General features: G+C 45.4%; 3 protein-coding genes across 3 annotated transcripts; 2 read left to right on the top strand and 1 right to left on the bottom strand.

Annotated features, from left to right (window-relative positions):
* Positions 1-5,137: 5,137 nt before the first annotated feature.
* Positions 5,138-10,266, top strand: JR316_0005399 (uncharacterized protein; the record flags this gene model as incomplete). Its single annotated transcript, XM_047891157.1, has 6 exons — positions 5,138-5,290; positions 5,349-5,489; positions 5,542-6,040; positions 6,098-6,615; positions 6,774-9,955; positions 10,026-10,266. 6 exons carry the CDS (start codon positions 5,138-5,140, stop codon positions 10,264-10,266), a joined length of 4,734 nt encoding a protein of 1,577 aa, XP_047750918.1.
* A 704-nt stretch (positions 10,267-10,970) lies between these two features.
* Positions 10,971-12,139, top strand: JR316_0005400 (Hydrolase tropI; the record flags this gene model as incomplete). The annotated part of the gene is made up of 7 exons (XM_047891158.1): positions 10,971-10,998; positions 11,063-11,089; positions 11,161-11,282; positions 11,347-11,382; positions 11,449-11,647; positions 11,717-11,808; positions 11,885-12,139. The coding sequence occupies 7 exons, from the start codon at positions 10,971-10,973 to the stop codon at positions 12,137-12,139; spliced, it is 759 nt and encodes a 252-aa protein (XP_047750919.1).
* Positions 12,140-16,511: 4,372 nt separating this feature from the next.
* Positions 16,512-18,052, bottom strand: JR316_0005401 (Nuclear transcription factor Y subunit C-2; the record flags this gene model as incomplete). The annotated part of the gene is made up of 5 exons (XM_047891159.1): positions 16,512-16,571; positions 16,689-16,805; positions 17,132-17,424; positions 17,618-17,627; positions 17,849-18,052. The coding sequence occupies 5 exons, from the start codon at positions 18,050-18,052 to the stop codon at positions 16,512-16,514; spliced, it is 684 nt and encodes a 227-aa protein (XP_047750920.1).
* Positions 18,053-22,968: the final 4,916 nt, after the last annotated feature.

Below are 22,968 nucleotides of genomic sequence, written 5' to 3' on the forward strand. Positions count from 1 at the left end.
AATGAAATCGGACGCAAACACAAAAGATATTGTGGACAATTCTCCGATAATTGGCTAACCAAGTCCAGGAGAAATTGCCAGTATGAATCCAGGTATGTGGATCCATATGAACGAACAACATACATCCCGATGCCGTTTTCCGCAACTGAGACGTCCTAAGCGCAGCATCACCGGAACTCGTAAATATAGGAAGAACTGGAGCCTATATGTCCTGGATCGCGCGTAACATCCTGCTCAACGAGTACCCCAACAGGAACACCCAATCGCCCCGACCATATTGGAAGTAAAGAGTACTCACATGGTGGCTCCGAATACACTGCTGATGCCATTCTGTCTTTGTGTCCTTCAACTACAAGCACAATCTCCGTACAATTGGTATAAGATGATCTTCCTTTCCGTGGCCAATATATCGATCCTTGCGATGGTTCAAGGATTGTGCTTCGCGATAGTGAGGCCGAGACAAAAGAGGCCGGTAAATGGTATGGATTGTCTTGCCCACAAATCGAACGCTTGATGAACTATGGCGATTATATATGGCTTCCGGCAGAGTTGTAGAATAGAACCAGGAACTTCAGAACCGTGAAAAGGATTGGGAGATAAGAGTTAAAGAGGCAAGCAGGTAACCAAGCAATCCAGATTCTGTAAATCCCCTCCCATTTCTACCGCGTTGTCATGGTAACTGCTTGTTGTTGTTTGTTCGGAGTGGCGTCTTGACGCAGGTTTAGCGCCTGTGCCCCTGTTCGTGTTCATTGTACACCATCACCTGAAAGCACTGTGAGAACCGCTGTTGGTTCTCTTTCGTTCAGTACCCTCTCATTTTTGGCATACATCCCGCAAAACTTGCTGCAAACTGCATGCCAGCACTGTGGCAGATGAAACAATAGACGGCCCTAAATAAACCCTCGGAGCTACTTGCCTGCAGGATGACGGATCTACCGATGTTCGAAAAACCGCAATCCTCCACGTATGTCGGAATGAATTCATCGGCAGAAACACGTACCGAGTCACGAGTGAAAAGGGGCACTCGTGTTGTGTCAATAATACCCCACGTTGAGGTAGTATCTTTGTGCACCGTCCATGAACTTTATCCTTTCGATTCGATGCTAGTAAGAACTTGGAGACGCTCGTGTCGGTGTTTTTTTTTATGTGAAAGTTTGACAGGTCAACAAATATTCAGCATCGCCTTTGCTGGAAATCACCTTTTGCACAGGCGCTTTGGAGATAGATCGACGCTGCTTGACCCAGTTATGTTTTTATGTGCCTTGCGGATCGCATCGCAGATACCTTCAACATTGCGTTCCTTGGCATTGTCAATGCTGTCCATCTTGGACGCCACTGATTCCAGGTTCTTTTTGTCTACCAAATCAACCCTTTCTGGTGATTAGATGGGAGCCAGAGCTTATATTTTGACATAGGTGGCGGTAAAGCACCAATCTGGGTATTGGAATTAGCGTTGAGTTGATTTACAGCTCTTTCTCAAGGCGAAAATTTGTTTTTGTTCAACTTGATATACATGTACGATTTTCTATCATCCATCCCTTCTTCAGAAACTTTATCGGAACCATCTAACCTCGCAGAGACAACCATCGAGCGTATACAAGCTTTTTAAGCAGTACAATTAACTCCCATCTCTAGCTCTGTAATCTATTTGTTATATCGCTATTTAGCTTCCAAAAAGCATGATATCCAGTGGAAACATTCACGCACCAAGGAATGGCAACAAGTGCTAAATCGACGCAGTAACATACCACTGACCACACAATTATCAAGGGCGGGAAGACAATGAACTGAAATATATTCAGTAGCGTCCTCTGAATGCAACATTTGAGATACTCACAGCCTATGTTCCCCACAGGCCTAATTGATGGAAGAATGGCGCTGCAGCAAGCTTGTGTAGTTCCAATTGGGCATTGGCTAGCTGGCAACAATTGAGCAATCCCGATGGCTGCGAAGGGAACTACGGAAGCGACTAGAGACGCCCAAGAGGTGTTAAGTTTCATTTGAGCAATGAGTTGGTGTTAGTGAAGATTGAAGTGGTTTTGAGTGTATAAGCTGAAATTAACCCTTATATACATCCAAGTTCGCGTATAATTAGCTTTGCATTTTCTTCCAACCGTCTGGCAGATTTACTGGAGACCTGGTCAGGAGCTTTTGGGCCCAGATCGCACTAAACGTAGGACTTCCATTCCATCATTGTTTTGCTAGCCACCTATTCAAAATGTAAACAGGAGAATTTTGCCTCAATCAACCAGTTTGATGGACGGTGGACGATTGATGTCACACGCGTTTATTAGAATAATCATAGAATATGTATACGCCGATTCCAGAAAAACCTCTGTTATAAATTCCGACTTGATCTGGTTGTAAAGAATGATTTACTGTGGTGCGAAAAACACAGGAGTGCATCTTGTAATGTAACAAAGGCACAGCCAAGTAAAAATTGCTATCGAGATAGTTATTATGTACAACCGATAAGGGGCATGGATTCGTGAGTTTTAGCCTACCATCTGCGATCACAGAAAGCGATATAATGGCTGTTGACTAGCATTGACATTGCTTCGCCACAGGTAATGATCTTTTCTAAGTGCACTACTAAGGGGAATCCTATGGGTGAGGAGGTGGCTCAGGTGGCGCACGAGCAGATGCCGCTATTTAAGGCTATTTCCCTAGGCAGATGGATACTATATTGATAGTACTTTCGAAGCTTACTGCTCACAGTGTATTTACAAGCCACTTGCCTGGAATGCGATGCTAACTAGCATAGTATGGATTACTCGTAACCTCAATTAGTGCGCACATGAACACCACGAAAATGCTGCTGGTTCATTAACATTTGATTTTACATCATTCTATCACATAACTTTTCTAACAGCCAGCTACAAAGTACGTTATTCGCTAGCCGCCACCACCGTGGACCCCGACCAAGTAAATTGGCCGATTAAACTTTTCGTCAATAGATACACAACTCCTCCCCTACTACTGGGATGTTATCGCACGCGACTAATAGAGACACAGGCAATTGAATTCAACACATCGTCAGCAAGCTGATTGAATGTAAAAAGGGAAACACCGACGTTCTCCGCGTTTTTCGACAGCTCTAAGCAATGGCAGATATCTGAAGATATCTATTCCTCCTGGATGAACTTACATCCAGCCCACATGACACTATCGATGATAGTCACACGTTAACCAGCCTTGTATTAAAAGTGGATCACAAATACTCTCTCTCTTCTCTGCGGTGAGTCAGTTAGTCTACCTATGATCCGTCACAAACGCATCTCCTGGCCTACATTAAGGAAATAAATGCTAAAGGTGCAGATAAGCTGTATGTCAATGGGGTGTACCCTTCCAACAGTTCTCCCCATTTTGGGGCGTGTTTTTTTAATTGAAGGTTTATTCGGTCTTCACTAAGGCTCCAACCGTTTAGTTTCCGTTTAAATTTTTTTACAAACTAAACGGAAACGGTAATAAACAGTTTACAAACGTTTATAAACGTTTGTAAACAGTAAGCTCGAGGGTGGCTACAAGGGCAGGCGTTCAACAGCGTTCAACGCATCACTTGTCCTAATGCGGCCCATTTGCCAAGGAATATAATAGTCGGCACCTAATTGGTACAAAAATGGGACCAAAACAAGAGTGCAAATGAGTTAGTTTGGTGTAAAGAATAAAAGATGAATCATTTGATGTAATACGCACCTAATATTGTCCAAAAAAGAGATATACTTTAGCACAAAAATCTGTTACCGTTTGAACCGTTTATAAACGTTTGTAAACTGTTTAACAAGGCTCGTAAACTAAACGAAACGGTAAATGGTATATACGGTTTACAAATGATAAACAAATGAAACGGTTGGAGCCTTAGTCTTCACGGATGATGTCCATGAAGATCTGAATATTCACATTCTTGGCCCGAGTATAATTAGGGGCTCTGCCGAACAGACGCGCATATCACGTGATGGATGACTCCAAATTTTACCTCTCCAACCTTGGATCTCGTTTCTCGTTCCCCTCGAAGAGATTTGATTTTGTATTCTCTTTTTCTCTCGTGTACAGGAATCTCTCCTCACATCTGTAAAATCTGATCTACCCTGTTCGTACAAGGCAGGCAATATCAACCGGCACCGCAGATCAACTTTTCATAGGCATACGCAAGATTTATGCCTCATTGGTTCATTCCGAGAGTCTCAAAACTTTATACCCGCAGCACCTACGTGAGGCAATACTCCGTTGATATGAAAAACTGAGGATATTCGAAGGCTTATCGTAACGATTATTGCCTCTGGAAACATGTTCATGGTAGAACTTTTCAGTGCTTCGGCTTGGTACCATATTCCAGGGAATCACCAGCAGTGGGTACCTACAGGTTTGACGATTATCTACGCCTTTTGGAAAGATTTTTATCTGTATCAAAATTGAACGGGCACACCATGGCCGGTCTACCTACCACATACACAAGGACTCCTTGCGATAACATCTGAAGGTTCTGAAGGCTTCGGTATGACCAAATGGTCGCGGATAAGTTGGAAAAACGTCATGAAGGCGCACAAAGAACCCTCCTCGTGTCCGGCGTCTTTGGGTGCTTTACTCACCCATTGCAGGCGCATCACAACTTGTAGCCGCTTGACCCGCACGCGCCATTACTTGGGGCCGCACCTCGAGGCTGTGGACACACTGAGGAGTGTTTTTTTGGAGTAAAGATCATTTTTGACTCGGATTCGGGCCAGATTTTTGCATCATGTATATCGAATTGCCGCCGTATCTATTTAATGGAGGAGTGCAACACGTAAATGAGTCGGAATAGTGCCGATCTTTTCTGTATGTGTGGATCTTTCACCCCGGCAGATATTGTTATCTCTTTGCTTTGCCTGACATCCTTTGTCTTTCACTTATATCTTTCTTTGTTGTCACATAAAACACATCACATCTAGTTTTGATGCGCCTTTGTTGCAGTAAGTAATCAGGTTCCTTGATGACTAGACACTTGAAAGAGGGCTTTGTTCTCTTCGGTATCTTATAGACGTTCAAGGTTGCTTATAATAACAACCGTCCAAAGGGATCATACATATCATTGGGATAGGGGTATCAAAATCCACGCGTTACGAATTGTCAAATTGTGTTTGAGGTTTAAAGGACGTTCATGAATCTTTCACCGCCACCACCACCACCACCATTTTCGTCGCAGCCACAGCGAGAGCAGCAGCAAAATGCTGCCGGGTATCCGCCCTTTAAACGCAATGGACAGGATGCTCAGCACCACCAGTGGGCACAGGCGGGGCCGGGTCCGTCGAGCGTGAGTACTTGCACCACTAAATTTGATCTCGCGGTAAAACTGACTGGAGGAATGATAGATTCCGTCATCAGAGCATAATCAAGACAGCGAGCAGAAACGTACTGGACCGTTGCCACGCCTTGGACCGAGTTTTACTCAAGAATCGAGGTTGCAGCAGCAGCAGCAGCAGCAACATACGCCATCTTATGGTCACCACCAGGTGCGCAGACAATCTTGACGCGTACTTACAATCTGGTGACTTTTTTGTCTAGGTACCGTTAAATTTTCGATACGATAGGGATGGCAGTGGTTCATTGCACCATGGCAATCATTCTCAGACCCATGACTCACATTGCTATCCTCAACCCGAACCATGTATGATGCCATTCATGCACCCGTCTGCCACCCAACATGGTCCTGGGATCTGGAGACCGCTTGAACAGGAGCTTCAGCTTCAGCAGGGCAAGATAAGCACGTCGAGTGCAAGGGAGGTCGATCATCGGATACCGTCTCAGAGTATGCCCCCGCCCCCACCTCCGCACCGCCCAAGCAACCCAGTTAGGAACTCACTACTGTCGATTGCCGTGCCAGGGCCTCGGACACAACCCCAGCAACAAGACGAAACCCAGAATCAACATCAACCCGGGCTATCGCTATCAATCCCGCCCCATCAGCAGCGCATGCTTGCACACGCTTTTCAGCAGTTACAATCTACATTTCCTGCGCAGTCTCTGCCCCAGTTTCACCCGCCGAGCGGCGTTCCTAATCAAGGTAATATTTCTCCAGTGTTTGTACCAGCGACCATGTACTTACCAACTTTTATTCCAGGACCGCCTTCTAGCTCTAGCCAAATCCCCCCTCCGTCTACCCCTGCCGATCCTCTCTACATCACAATTGCTGCCTTGCTGAAATCGCTTCATAACGGTTTACAGAGCGTCTTGAACGAAACCTCTAGTCATATGGTTCAAGCGATGGTCAAAATGCACGACGACTATGTGAAGCTGGCTAGCAAAGAACGTCAGAAAGCGAGGGATTTGGAGAATGTGTTGGCTGCGGAAAGGGGCGCATGGGAGAGGTCGAGAATAGATATGCAGTTGGAGATGGATAAGCTAAGGATGAGGGAAGAACGGTTGAGGAGTGACTCGGTGGCACATCACGCTGTCGTTCGTGATGGGATTCAGAAGCATCATGCTGCGCAAGATGAGGCGGGGATGCTAAGGAGGGAAAATGAAGAGTTGAAATCGAGGCTGGCGAAATTGGGCAAGATTGTGGAAACAATTTGTTACGAGGACAGCTCTGTTGGCAAAGACGTCGCGACTCGAAATCAAGGGCCAACAGAAGATGAGGTAGGTCTTCTTTCTATCTTTTTTTATACGTTGACGTCTTTCTTGGCGCCCATTTACCTGCCTTTGTTTTCTTTTTTTGGTGTTTGTTCTTTTGTCGTCCTGTTATTTTAGTTTTAATTGGTGGCTGACCTCCCCTTTATCTCTCTTTTGCATCTTAGAAATTTGCAGTGGCCTCAGTATCAACGTCCAATCCATCGACATCATCGTATTCACAGACTAATGGCTACACCAATACTTCCAACCAAAGTGACATTGAAATTCCACCTCCCTCAACATCGTCATCATCAACATACACCACCCCTCCCAACAGCCGCAGCGTGTCTTCGACACCGGTACCCGCTTCCGCACCCGCTTCCGCACCCGCAATCCCACATTCTGCCCCACAACTTGCGGCACACCCACAACCACACACTCATCGTCGTCATTCAGCTCCAGTGCCCATTCCTGCACCGGAATCCACGCAAACGATAGCACAGCTTCGACCACAGTCTGATTCGAGAAGGAGCTATGCAAACTCAATTATGGCGTCGCCTGAATCGAGATCTGTAAGTCCTGCGTTCGTGCATAGGCAAGTTGACGAAGAAGCTAGTGCGGGAGGGAGTCGTGTGGAAGCCAACATCAGAAATCTCAATATCAGCAAACGCGTCTCTACATCTGTTGCTTCTGAGGTGGAGGTAATTGATTTGTGCAGCAGTCCGATGTCGATGGCTGTTGATTTGCGCGATGGCGAAGAGGCAGAGGATGTAGAGCATCCCGACGGACAGGGGCGTGTCATGGACGAAGCGCCATCGAGGAGTCGGTCACCCAGCCCTCCTGAACTGCCCCGTACTGCAGAGGACGAAGCTTCAATTGGAGACCACAATCAAATGGACATAGAGATAGGGGACGACCGCACACAACACTCGGAAATGGAAGTAAATGTCAAGCTTGAATCGGAGGTGGAGGTCAAACTTGAACACGACGACGTTCAGATTGATGCGAGCGTTAGCCAGAATGAGAACACCTCCAGGCGTGGGTACGATAATCATGTATCCTACCATTTCAACGCCCCTACGTACCCTCGAAACCCTAATCGTAGATCTTCACCCTTCCTTCCACCTCTGCTTTCTCTACCAACTCCTGCTGCTGGCTCAGTTCCATCTCCATCTCCATCGTCATCCCGTTCTCCTTCCCCAGCACCGGCGTCAACTTTGATGACCCGGCCTCGAGATTCCTTGCCGACTGCGAATCCCACTCCGCCTCCTACGCCTACTCTTACACCTTCAATGTCACCTTTCTCGTCGCGGAAAAGGTCTCGGGCGGACTATGAGCACGGCGAATGTCACGAGGAGAGTCAGGGCCCTTCCACACGCGTCAAAGTTGAGCGCATTGAGGGTGAAGAGATGATGATGGCTGTCGATGACAGACCAACAATGGCTAACATTGTGACGTCTTCATTAACAAATGCCCCCTCCGCCACTTTGCAGACATCCCAGGCTACCACCGACAACCTCGATGCGCCAAGCTCTGGCTCCACGTCGTCACCTCAAGCTTGTCCAGCTATAGAATCTTCGTCCAAGTTGTCTACTTCACGGGTCTCCACTGGTTCTGTTCACAGCTTAAATGATGGCCCTTCTTCCCTCGACGTGCAATCTCCACCTACTCAACATGGTAATTCTTCCAACAACAACCCTGTAGCTTCCCGACCGCTATCCGCCTCTTCCAATACAACTTCAGGCTCAGGACAAACCCAAGCATCTTCTTCGGCTAATGTATTCCCTAGTCCTCCCCGCGAAACACCTGTACCCCCAACTGCATCAATTTCAGCACTGAAACTGCGATGCAAGGAAGAAGGTGAAATCACGCCTACAACGACGCCGACAGCAACGCCTACCCCTGCACCTTTGTTGATTTCCCAGCCTATTCATATATCACCGTCGAAGGAAGAGGGCGAGGTGTCACCTACGCCTAGCCCGGCACCTGCACCTACACCCGCCACACCTGCAACTGTACCCCCAAGAATGGTTAAAGATCGACGAGTGACAAGCGCTTCTTCCGCTGTTCCCATTCCTGTTGCTTTTGCCAGTCCTAGGAGACACACAATACCGGCGTCCGTACACTCCAGTGCGAATATGGGTGGCATGGACGAGGCTTGGGATGTCAGACCTGCGCACACCCCTGTCTTATTGAATGCTTTGTCTAGCAGAGGAGCTACTGTACATGGCGATGCGCAAAAGGGTAAAGAGGGTGTTGTAATTGAGTCTGTTCCAACCAAAAGTCAGCCAAGTATTTCTAATGGCACCGACATACAGAATGGTCGAGAAAGCTCTACAGCAGCTTCAGTGGCAACAAGTCGACCGATTGCCGCTCTGACACCGGGGCTTATTCCTGTGGGGACAAATGTCGGAGAGGAGAGGGAGGTTACAAACGCATCAAGCCATCAGAACATATCCGTTCAATCGCAGACTCCTCAGGCCCGCGCAGAGAATTCGCAAATGATACTGGCACCGTCCTCGTCGAAGTCGGCCGCTGCAGATGCTCGAAATCATCACAATGCGCTTGCCACTACAGACGCCAACAAAAAAGTCGACCCCAAAGCGGCAGCTGTCGCCATCGGGGTTGCGATCGCCGACGCTATCAGACATCCGGACGCGAAGCCTAATCCTGTCTTAAATACCATCTTGAATGCGCTCCCTTTGAGGCCACCAGTTGCAGTCTCGAATTCACAGACCGTTCACGTAACCCCTTCAACGCGATCGAACACGGATTCGACACCGGCTGGCACTGCTGTTCCTATAAGACCGCCACCCCTTCCAACACAATCGAAGCAATTCCAACCGTCGCCTCAGGCGTCGTCGGCACCGCCACACCCTGCGCCATCAGCGAGGAATTCTGCACCTAATCCTAGAACTACAGCATGTCCACCCCTTGTGCCGAATTCGACTTCTCATGCTAGACCGGGTCAGAAAGCCCCATCTTCGGCCGCTTTTCACACCATGTTCCGCTCCAAACCTCACCCTCAGCCAACTCGTCCAACGGCGAATCTGCATCCGAACGCGAACTTGCCTCCGAGGCCTCAAATGCAGTCACAGCCAAACAGAAGTCAAGTCCAGAATATGCATCCTCCTCCTCCTCCGAAGGCCGATGCACGAACTGGTAATCCTTCTCAAGTTGATGGGCACAGTCATAATCGTCAGCACCCACAGCAACGTGTTCAGTCACAACCTCATCTGAATACTCAGTCTCAGCCTCAGCAGCAGAATAATTCTCAACGCCCGCCACAACAACATAAAATGGGCATCAATCATATGGAGCTGTTGTACAATCGCACGGATAAGTGTTGGACTTGTCGGATATGTTTGTGAGTATCTCTTCTGGCTTGGTTGACGATGTCCGACCCTGATCCCATTGTGTATTTGCTGTTTTTCTAGGGCTGGAAGGCAGAAAGAATTGACCTCACCTTCTGATTCGTCATCAACGCCCAAGCCAGTTGTCAAGTTCAGCATAGATGCGCCTTGGGCAGAGTTGGTTGGACATTGTTACAATGAACACCCGGTTGAATCTCAAAAGTTAGAAAGGCTGACGCCTGCACAGGTTGCGGAAATGAAGCAAAGAATGCATCTTCCACAGTCTAACCCGGGTCCCAGCCACAAAGGAAATGGGGCGCGTTGATTTTTCCTCCAAATCTCTATCCACATCCTCTTCTATTCTAATTTGTTTTGCGTTTTCTGTTGACTTTCATTTTTTGTGTGACCTTGTTTTACTAGAGCTTCCCTCTTTGCCAGTTTTTAATCACTTCCCTAATTTTCTTTTCCTACTTCGTACTGTACTATCATTATGATATGTATTCGCATCACAACCATTCTTCAATCCTGTCAATCCTTTGCCGTTACCTGCTCTTTTCATTAATTTTACCGTCGATTCATCACTTCTGCTTGATGTACGTCTGACTTGCCTAATCAACTATCAAAAAGCATCCCGCTGATTTGTGTCAGTATTAATCGATGTAGGTCAGTCGATCGAGTTGTTACCCAACGTCTATCTAAAGATGACTGACAAGTCGAAGCAGTGCACCTTCACACCCAACCTCGATTATAAAATGGTTTCCCCAATCATCCAACAAGTCAAGCGGAAACTCATCCGTTAATTTATCGGGTCGTCTTCCAGACTGTCCCGTGCGCGTGAAAATTTTGACTAAGAGGTGCTATTTTTCGTTCGGCCTACATCAATTTCAAGACGTCAAAGAAGTCGAAGGCATAAATTTATATTCGACTCGTTAATTGTAAGCCTGCTTTGCTACGCTATAAAAGGGAGGCGAGCACAGTCGGCAGCAGGTGTGATCGCACATCATATTAACCTGCCCGTGTGGATTTGCCATGACCTTTTGCGATAATTGCTTCAAAGGTTCGTTGGTTTGTGTTTGTGGATGTTGTTTAACTTGCCCAATCGTGACATTGTGTTATCGTAGGTGTTACCCACGAGGGAACCCCTACAGGTGGGTTTTTCGATATCAGACAGGTGTTTGGTGAAAGACAGCGTTGCTTGTGCTTATTCTCACACGTGCAGGGAAATGGGAGAAAATCGGTGGAGTAGATGTATATGTCGCAACTCCCAGCAAAGAATACGACAAGACAAAGGCCATCCTTTTCTTGTCAGATGTCTTTGGCCCACAGTTTATCAACAATCAGGTGAGCTTATGGTGATTCCTATTAGTGAGAACTTCAAGCTCAAAGATATGATTTGAAACGTCAGCTGCTTGCTGACGACTTTGCAGCGAACGGGTTCCGTGTACGTACTCACCCTTATTCCTGCTATGTGATTATACATGCATCCCTGACAAATATTGTGAAATAGACATTTATCCCAGACTACTTCAACGGTGATCCTATTCCCGCCGACGCCGTCGTTGACGGCGCACTCAAATTCGACATCGCGAGCTGGCGCCTAAACCACGGACCGGACAAGACGCGACCTCCACTAGACAAGGTCATCAGTGCGCTGAAGGAGCAGCACGGTGTGACAACATTTGGGGCGACTGGGTTCTGCTTTGGCGGTATGCACCCCTTGCCGCTGCACATCTGATTCTAATGAATCAAGTCGTTGAATTTTATGTGATCTATAGGACGTTATGTGTTTGATCTCGCGTTTGAGAACATTATCAAGGTTGCTGTTGTATCACACCCATCGATGCTGCAGATACCCGCAGATCTAGAGGTACGGACTAGTAATTAATTCTAATCTTCTATACATCTTGTTAATATGTAATTCTGACTTTCCTCATTCCTGCCAGAAATATGCCACCGTCGCAACCGCACCCCTCCTCATCAACTCGTGCGAAACAGACGCTGCATTCCCTCAGGAAGCCTGCGCGCAAGCTGACGCGCTCCTTGCAGAGGCAAAGTTCGCGCCGGGGTACAAGAGGGAGCACTTCCCCGGCTGTGCACATGGGTTTGCGGTGAGAGGGGACATGACAGATGAAAGGGTCCGTGCGGGGAAAGAGGGAGCGTTCCGTGCGTCGGTAGTGTGGTTTGCAGAGCGTTTGTGATGTTAAAGCGGATGTGTTGGATTTTTTGTGCTGAGTTGCTGAATGGGTCTGGGCATTATAGGGGAAGATATGACTATATCGTCTATCGCGCGTGAATCGCTGTATGGTCAGAACATAACCAGCACAATGTACCACATGGAACTACCGTTCAACCTCACTTCCATTCAGAGGAAGATATAATTACAAAAATTACCTTATAGAGCTGGACCTCACTCAATGGGGTCGACCGTCTTGACGTTCTGAGAGACTATCCCTCATTTTTTTTGTTTTCTGTCATTTCCTCTGAGGGAAGAGATGCTCCTTTGGAATTTTACTAGCTATCTACCCAATAATTACCCCAATTGATAAGGGTGTACTGGGAGTTTCTTGAGCAGTGATTTTCCATGACTTTCGTTACATGTAAATTTCATCGCATATATAAGTAGGTATTGAATTGTAAAAAGACGTTTATTACTCCTTTATCAAATGTACACCAGATTATCAAAGTCATATTTTCCTGTTCTAATCATTGTATACAGATAAGTGTACATGTAAACAGAGGGAAGAAAGAAAACACACATGTCTTTTATCAGGGGTCCGTGCATACGATACCCTCTGGAGTATGCTCGCAATGCTCACTGAATCATCGGAAACGCAACAATTTGGGGTGTCCAATGTCAGTGCGCGAACGATATGAAGATTTTAGATGCCCTACGGTGGAAGGATTGGTGTCCCAAGTGCGGTCGTAGTAGCGAGAGCGACGAGAGTCAAGGCGAGCAAGGTCTTGATGTAGTAAAGCATGTTGGATCCTGATGTACACGATGTGTATTGTAAATGTGGTTGTGCTGTGAAACTGGCTAGCTTCGCGGCCGCTATTCTGAGTGCTTGTTGATTCGACTAGCATGATTTTATACTCCCAGCTGCACCCATATTTTTGGAAATTTGTTGATAAAAATCTACCCTGATGTAGCTCTTATTCAGGCTCAGATAAGAAGTTGTTAATATACAACCCGTCAAGTGGTTCACCCCTGAGTAAGTTGGGGCTAAATTTGTACATGGATTGGCCAAATGCGGAAATGTGGCGCCAGGATCACTACTTTTAAGGTAAATCATCATCCATCGTCCTATTATTGAGGCTCGGTTGGTGGCAGTCCCACTTGGATACGTTTGATATGATGATACGGGAGAAAATTTAAATGGAAGCCCAACACAATAGTTTGTACATGTTCACTTTTTGGGCAAGACTTGGAAAAACTTTGGAGAAACACTGGGGAAACAAATTAGTTTACTTGATGCCAGTAGTTAGAATAGTAATAACAAGGTTAAACAACTCGAAATGAACTAGATTTTGGATATCTTACACATGTACCTTGCGGTATCTGGATAGAAGGAAACACTTCAGTGCATCATCTCAACCAAAAGCAATGACGGAAAGAACTTGTGTAAAAAAAGAGAAAGATGAAAGGCTAGGTTACCAAGGGTATCATGATCAATAGATATGGAGTTATATCGTATGCTTCAAAACAACCAAAATAGCCCGCCTTGATTTAGATAACTCGAATGCGATTGTTAAGTACACACTTATATGTATGCAGCAAATTGCAGCGTTATAAGAGCCTCCTGACTCCTGGTTTAAAACAGAGTTTTGTCTCACGCGCAGCAAGTGAGCCAAACATCGGTTGACGGGTTTCAGAAAATCAATAACTTGTGAATACTTGTGAATATCATTCAGACAAATTGTAACGACGGCATCCAAATAGTAATAGAGTATGCCGAGGGGATCCGGCATGTGTCACATTGTGAGTAATTGAAGCTCCGACGCATGCCGAGCAGAGGAGTTGGTCACAAGTATCTTGTGACATGCACTGTGCCGCAATGCCTTTCTCTTTGCCAGGGTGATAGGCAACTACCAACTACAGGAACAAGAACGCAATTCAGCAAAATTTATATTTTTTTGCACTTTGACTCCCATTCAAATTTATTAACGAGTATAGATGAAACTGAATTCAACGGTACATACCAAGTAACTGTTTATAAAATGTCCAAAGGTATACAATACTACGATGTCAAATGTGAGAAATGTTGTCAGAGTCGTCTTTGGTTTTAGGCACTGCCAATTGAAAGGAGCAATAGTCCAATTTTTCAAGGAGCATGATTCTATTTTCCAGCCAGGTTAAAGAGACCATAAGTTGATGTGTGATGTGCAGCACTTGTATTAAAGATATCTGGATGTCCTGTGTTAAAATTAGACGCCCAGTATTGCTACTGTTGCATCAATATTCACACCGTCAAAGTCTACAAATCAGTAGCTGCCAGCAATAATGGACCAGCCACCTGGGAGGTCCTGGTCCTGACTTTGTTACTTTCTCTTCCATGATATTACAAAACATGACGTCCATCTCATCATTCCGGAAACAACCAAACCACTGAAGGCAGAAATTCCAAAATTTAGTTTGCTTAAACTAGGATGTGAAACTGTTTATTTGTCCAAAGGTACGTTTCACTCCGTTATCAAATGTGAGCCAAATCATCGGACCAGTCTTCGGCTCTAAACACACTATTCAACTATATAGACAGCGCCAATGGTTCATATAAATTTTACCACAGGGGAAGGAGCAACACTTGCCGTTTAAAATGCGCTAGGTGGACCGCACATATCTATGTTAGGGGAGCAGTTGACGGGTGGTTTCCTAATAATCCGGAACGGATAGAGCAATACAGGATTGTTCATTCAACGTCAGTCCCGATTAATATGAAGAGTTTAGGTGAGGTACTTTGGTGATATGTCAGACGTTGGTGCAGCAAGTGCAGTCGTAGCAAGCGCAATTAAAGTCAGAGCGAGCAATGTCTTGACGTAGTTGTAAACCATGTTGAAGCGTGTTGATACGATGTGTGGATGGTGGTAATTGGCTTGGGGGCAGATATCCTGAAGTCCTGATCAGCTAACTATGATAGCTTTTATACTGTCAGCTGCGCTTTTGAATCGCGTAATCCTTATATCCAACCCTAGTCGGTCTGGTTCTTTTCAAAGTGCAGATGAGATGTTATTGATAAACAATTTGTCAAGTGATCCTGTCCGACAGGTTGGGATGCTATGCCTGTGCACACTGTGACTAAATACGGAAATGCTGGTTTGATTAATACTTCCTGAAATGACTCAGAGGGAAGATGGAAATGGTAAATAGACGCCCCAAAATAGTTCGTGAACGTCAACAAGTTGACGGGTGGGAACCGGGCGAACTTTTAAAACAAGTTGGTAAACAAGTTTTATTTTTCTTTTCTCTTTGAAGTCAGTTGAAAAGATCAGTAGTTTACGCTATGGACATTTTGTGCAGTGTGCACCATAATGTAGACCTAAAGATTTTGTGTGAAAACAAACAGGAAGATATTAAGGCTTAAATTACCGATACCATGATCGACAGACGTCAAAAACATCAGCGCAGCGTCGGGTAGAAAAAACCGGAGAGCGACAGTTTGATCTACCCAATTAAAGTCATGTATTCCCCTGAGCGAAAAGACACGAGGGTAAATGTTTGGATTCTTTGAAATGAAAGTCCTCTTTACAGTGGAAGTATACACAACTCTACACGGTCTGGTCCCCTTCAGGCTTCGAGACTGAAGTACTCACTAGTGGAAGTGAAATGATATTGACAATCAACCCATCAAGTGATCCAGAGCGTGCTAACACTCTACCACAAGGGAAAAGAAATTAGACGCCCAAAAATACATATGCACTCGATCTGGAAGATCAAAATCACTAGACCAGAACCAGAACCAGAACCAGCAAAATAGAATAAAAAAGGACACAAACTGAAATCGTAAAGCTCAAGTGTAAAAGTAAGAAAACATAACAAAATCAAAAAAAAAAAAATCAAAGCAGAAAGATAAAAAACCAATAACGATAATAGTATAAATGTCATACTTCACCACCACCACTCTCACACCTCACCCACATCCCACATCTCATCGCTTACCCACTCCGTCCATATTTGCATCCCCATCCACCTCTTCATTCCCTCTCCGAGCCACCCTCGCATACGCGCGCTGCCACCATCAATCACACTTAATGTATGAGGTCCATAAAGTCGTAGCGTAGTCGTTATCCATATCCAAATTCATAAATTTTGATTGTAAGTTTCTTTCAGCTCCAAGGCTGGCGAGATCGCACAACGCACACCACACGCAAGTTGGTCTTAGCACCGACGCCTAGGAGACTGAGGAGGGACAATGAGGAGGAGTGAGGGATGAGGGCCAACAAGCAATTTGGAATGTAAAAGGAATAGGTGTGCGCATGGATCGTATCATTCGAGTGGTCGTTCTTTTTCTTCGCGGACTTCGTGGATGGGGTGGGATCATGGGTGAACAAACGGGACGAATAGATGGATGGGATAGATCACGACAGCGATCCCCGCGACCCACTACCAGCGCCATTACTCCCCAGCAACGATTCCAGCTGAATTCCCCAAAATACACCGAGATAACGCAACACAATGCAGGGATTATAAATAGACACATCAGCCATCCATTCATGCATTCAAGCAGCACAACAAGCGGTATTGCGCAAACGCACCTGGTCTAGAACCTCTTTGCTCGATCCAGGCCTACCACTCCCTCCTCCGCCGGTCCCAGTACCGCTGTCGTCCACATCCGCTTGCGCGTGAGCGTGGGTATGGGCGTCGTCGCCGTTCTGTGTAATGCCGTTACGTTATGCCACGTTAGTTGAAAGGTACGTAGTGTAACGTTATGTATGATAAGCATGAGGAAGCACGAGGAGAAGCAGAAGCAAGGGAAGAAGCGAAAGAAGGGGATTAGGGAGGCTGGGAGTTGATCGTCGATGTGCAGGGTCGATGAACGACGTTTATTTATCGTCGAGCGAGAGACAGAGAAAGCGAAGAAAAAGCAGAAAAGTACAAAGCAAATCATTGAATCCAACAGAGATTCAAGAATATATGCGCGTTTGCTTAATCCAATAGAACCCAAAAATGAAAATAATAATAAAAAACAACACCGTACCTGGGCCTGGTCCTGTTTCCCCTGTCCCTGTCCCTGCCCCTTCTTCCCCGCCCCCGTACCTGCAGCTCCCCCAGCCGCTCCAGCTCCAGCTCCAGCCGCACCCCCCGACGCGCCTGTCCCGCTGCCATTGAGCGGCACAGGAAAGTTGGCCTCTTCCCTGGGCACGATGTCGATCAAAAAGTCAAACTGGTCCGATTTCGAGAGCGCCTTGGCGATGTCGGCGCGCGAGAGCGTCCGTCGCTTGTTAGAATCTGCGACGATGAATGCGCGTGCAGTGATTTCGGCTATGAATACTGTGTATGCGGGTCAATAGGGATAAATGAATGTTGTCGATGGGTGGTGGAAAGTGGGGAACGTGTTATAGTCAGCGAGCTGAGATGACAATAGGATAGGATATACATGACGAAGGAATCCACAGCGGACAATCCCCCCTTATTTTCCCCCACAAATGCCAACGAAACTGAAATAAAGAAAACGAGTACTCACTTTCGCATGCCTTGCAAAACAATATCGGTGCTATCGCAATCCCAAAATTCCAAATCCTTCAGCTCGCACATCGGTACATACATGAAAAGCACACACACCATCCGCGGCGATCATCTAAAATAAAAACCCCAACCGCGTACGCGCACAAAAAATAAAGTCAACATCCCAAATAAAAAACACAAAAAAACACAAAAAATCATCAAGGAAAAGATACAAAACAAAACCCCGCACCTTCACATCTGGATCACTCTTCATAACCTTCTTAATCCGTGCAAGCGGGAGCGGAGGGTGCCGATAATCAGGCGTCTCCTCCTCCGCCGTCGTGATCTGCCGCTGCCAAAACGAGCGCAAGAACTCGTTCAGCGGTTCCCCTGGCTGCACAAAGGGCTGCTGCTGAGAGTGGTGGGTGTTTTGTGAATTAGATGAGGATGCCATGGGTGTGTATAAACACAAAATCCTAGTTCAGAATTTGGGAAGTGATGTTGTATTGTTGGCCCTGAGATCTGGGGCGCGTGTGGGTCTGTGTTGCCCGTGTTCGGGTAGACTTTGCAGATCAGAGTACAAAGCCACAACCTTCGGGCGCGTACGCTGTGTCTTGACGATAAATGAGAAAAAAAGACGCTTGCGCAGGACGAGCAAGCGAGGATGAGGAAAGGATAATGGGAGGATGAGAGAAAGGAAGCGAAGACAAACGACTTCCGCGGTTCAGGTCCCCTCAGAGTCTAGATCTGGCCAATTGATGATCATTGATCGCACCCTGGCCAATGCCGTTGTTTGTTTTTTTTTGCCGAAATACTGCCATTTATGGATAATGACACGTGAAATAGTGGCACATGGCAGATATCTAATCTGATATGGTGTTAGCGATGGGAATGGTCTTGGTCTTGACACCAGGAAACAGGATCGCATCCTTTTCTCCTCTCTCCTAACTGGTTTTGACATTATCTGTGCTATGCGAGCTTGGGTGCGGTGCAGATACGACAATTACTCCATACATAGACACATAGGACTCGAGTATCATATGCTTGACAACCTTTGCAAGTGAGCGGGTCGGGAATGGAATGTGGTGGCATCAATGGGAAAGGGAGAGGTAGTGGGGTGGAGGCAAGTGGTCAGTGGGAAGGGAAAATAGTAGTGGTATATTTCACGTTCCCGGTAGCCACAGTATATGCCAGTGACATATTTTCAGATGATCACATCTGATACCGTCGGTTTTGTAGTATGATCCAGGTGGGTATAGTGCGTTTCTTTCCAGTGGGTCATGCCAGAAATGGGGAGCCGGTAGGCTGACTAACACTGGGCGTCTAATTTTGACACATGAGACGCGAGACGCCCTGTTTTGCGATGTGGAATTCATTATCCAAGAACCGTAACTAGGGTAGACACTCGACATTCAAGGTATGTTATCCTGAATTTTGTGATGTTCTTTTCTACCTTTCTGACGCTCCAAAAACTGTTTAGGAAGCTCCCAGCAAAACAATGAGGAAGAATATCCCGAAATATTGCCATTTGCGGCTCTTTCGTCCCGCCCGAGGAGACGTATTTTTACCTGTACATATCATTCTCTCACTGTCGAGTTTTTTAAGCCAAAGCTGTGGTTATGTTTTGTGTATCCATATCCGTTTGATCATGACTTCTGTAGTCTGAGCTTTTCTTATGTTTTCGCTCATATTGCATATGAACTCCATGCACCCACACATTCCAGGAGCAGGAAGATGTCAGACACAACCCAATCCCATTGAAAGCCATGCTTGTTTTCAAATGAAATTGTAACCCATTCCCACCCATCAAGCTGTCGACGCTCATGAACTATTTTTGGGCGTCTATTTACCGACCCCATTCTCTTCATGTCGGGATATATCAAAGGGCTCCTGTCATTGACCGAGAGCGCAGATGGTTTCTGACGAATCCAATAATAAGACAAATGAACGCCGATGACCCCTCCATCGGTTGAAGCAACTCCAGCCCAGCTTGTCCAATTTGGCTAAAGTGTGCACAGGCATTGGATCTCCGCTTACTCGGACTGAATCCATTGACAACTTTTTTATCAATAAAATCTCATCTGCGTCTTAAAAAATAACCATACCGAGCAGCTTAGTTTTAAATTAATCTCGCAAATAAAATGCGCAGCTGCCACAGTATAAAAGCCAGATCAGTTGAGGCATCGAGACCTCAGGATACCTGCCCCAAATCAGAAACCTCTATCCACACAGCATCTCAGCAAGCTTCAGCATGGTTTACAACTACGTCAAGACCTTGCTTTCCCTGACTCTCGTTGCGCTTGCCACAACGACCGTACTTGCAGCACCAGCTTCTGACCTATTCGGGTATCTAATTTATATTCTCTATAATTAATCGGGACTGATGTCGAATGAATCATCCTAAATTTCCCTATCCGTTCCGGATTGATAGGAGACCCATCGGATGCCCTCCTGATTTTAAAAATCCGGCATTGTGCGAAGCACCTGGAGTAAATTGAACAAGGTAAGTTTCTCGCCTCTTCCCTGTTAAAATTTTATAAACCACTGACAGCAGCATACAGTGTTTACAGCCAACGACTACTCCGATAATCCAGCTCACATGTGAATAACGGAGTGTTACATACCTTTGGACAAATAAACAGTTGTGGGCACCAGGAAATCAGCGTGGTTAGCCCGCGTGCGACCTATTTTTGCGTGCCACGCATAAATGCGAATCAGCAAATTTGCGTGTCTTTCACATGACTTTGCGTGCGAAATGCTACATGTTGCGTGTGCATGGAACGTAAACGCGTGCAGTGTTATTGTGGTAGCGTGCTAGTTGCGTGCAAAATTCCGTATAAAACTCACATGAAGAGTAGTGTATAGTAAGCTATTTTCTGCAAGAATTGTAGTATGCTACGCATCCAGTTGGACTAAGTAATTAATGGTCATCCTACTTTGTATGACATAATTATGACACGATTTTCCGTTGAAAATGCGAACATTGAGAAATAGAATTCTGCTCACTAGTCTCCGGCCTTTTCTTATTATAGTACTTACATTTTGCGTGTGCAAACATCTAAGTGCTTAGTGTCCAGATAAAATTAGTACAGAGCGTGGTAAATTTTACCTTGTGTCGTGGTCGGGTCATGGTCAAGTCGTGGTTTTCATCAAAACCAATGCCGTACATATTGATATTATTGTAGGATGGTCCCTCTGGCAATGGTTTCTCTAAAACCACGATTTTAATAGATGATTAAGAGTATAATTACCCCAGATAATCTAATTTTTTTCTGAGTTTATATTGGGTTGTCCACGGCAAAGCATAATGCTGCAGGATATATCTTGTTGTGGCTGTTTCCGGCACAATTACATTGATTAATTTGAAGCCGAAAATGCCGAGAGACTTTAGAAATGACGAACTCTGACAAATAATAATCAAGGTTGTGAGAGAGGGAACTGAATTTGGAATATGTCCATGCAAACCTCGTAGTACTGTGTTATTGATAAGAAAATCATTAGATACACCAGCATAAACCAAAGCCACAGCACAACCACACCAAAGTATGCTGTTCATACTGGGGTGTACGCACTAACAACTAAGTACCTAGTTACGAAACCTAACACTAATGTACGTACTAAGGTTCTGGACTTGCTATTTTTGTACTGACCAAAATCTGAAGCCAGACACTTCGCATTTTCAACGGAAAATCGTGTCATACCTATGACACGATTTTCCGTTGAAAAAGCGAACATTGAGAAACAGAGTTGTACTCACTAGTTTTGGGCCTTTCTTTACATTGTAGTACTTACATTTTGAGTGTGCGAACAGCCCATTGCATGGTATTCTGATAAAATTAGCACAGACCGTGGTAATTTTAAACTCGTGTCGTGGTAAAGCTGTGGTCAAGTCGTGGTTTTGTCAAAACCAATGGTGTACGTGTTGGTATTATCCTAGGGTGGTCTCTTTGAAGATGGGCTTCCCTAATACAGTTATTTTAACAGATATTTAAGGGCACAATTATTCCAGATAATCTGGAATTTAACTGAGTTTATATCGGCCTATCACGGCAAAGTATAATGATATAGTATTTGTCTTGCTGTGGGTGTTTCCGGCACATTTACATCGATTATTTTAATGCTGAAGGAGCCGGGATATGTTGGAAACAAAAAAATCTGAGAAATAATTACAAATGTTGTGTGGAAGTAACCAGGACTTTGTATAGTTCATGTAAACAGGGTATTAACTGTATCATTAATAAGAAAACCATTTTATACAGCAATGTACGACCACACCAAAGTACGTTGTTCAACTAAGGGTGTATGCACTAACTACTAAGTACTTCATGACGAAACCTGACACAAATGTACGTATCAAGGTTCTAGGCTTGCTATTTTTGTAGCTACCAAATCCTGAAGCCGGACACTTCGCATTTTCAACGGAAAATCGTGTCATATAGATCCCAAACAGGAACACAAATGCATACCACAAGATACTCATTTAACGAATTCATTGAGTTTCACCTTTTAATTTATTTGAGATCTTTCAAACATTCAACATTAATGCCAAAATGAAAGTTCAATCTATCTAATGGTACATCCGGACGTATTTTTGCATTAAACTACCCCAAAACGCATTATTTCGTACTAGCGTGCAAGACTAAACTGCTTGCGGGGCCATCGCGTGCAGATTACAATTGTTTGCGTGCCAATTGCACGCACTTAATTGGGTCGCGTGCTATCGCGTGCCGTCGCGTGCCATCGCGTTCACGTGGGAAAGTGGATCGCGTGCTGCCTGCGTGGTAAATGCGTGCAATTGAGTGCACCTAGCGTGCTGTGGTGTCACGCTGGTGGTCGTTCAACAACATGAATTGCATGCCAAATTGACAAAATTGTTGTTTTTCTCCAAGTTCACCGTTTGATCGGATATTACCGATCATAAACCGTTGCCGATTTTATTGCCGAATCTTGGTTGCGGAGTCGGAGATTATTGCGAGGCCACGCCGAGGGACACGGCATACCAAGCCGTCCCACAAGCTCATTGTTTGTATGGCCCCTCTAAACACCAAATTGTTTCATTGAAGTTCTACTGGTTCCGAGAGCCAAACACCTACACTTACCATGTATTGTAGACTGTTAAAGACATATATGTTGATCAATTCAAATACAGTATAGACATGTAATAATCTCTACATCCTAACTGCTTGATATCCGTGGTGGTGGCTGCACATGAAGTTAGTATAATACAAGGGCATACTGACAATACATTATTACACACCAAATAAATATAAATGAACGCTAACGACCACTGTTACGTTACAATCCTACGTGTGACACAGCTGTGACATTGCGTGCAGAACATATCAATATGCGTGCAGAACACAGTTGTTG

This window comes from Psilocybe cubensis, chromosome 4 (assembly GCF_017499595.1).
Source record: "Psilocybe cubensis strain MGC-MH-2018 chromosome 4, whole genome shotgun sequence".
In the NCBI taxonomy this organism is placed as follows: Eukaryota; Fungi; Basidiomycota; class Agaricomycetes; order Agaricales; family Agrocybaceae; genus Psilocybe; species Psilocybe cubensis.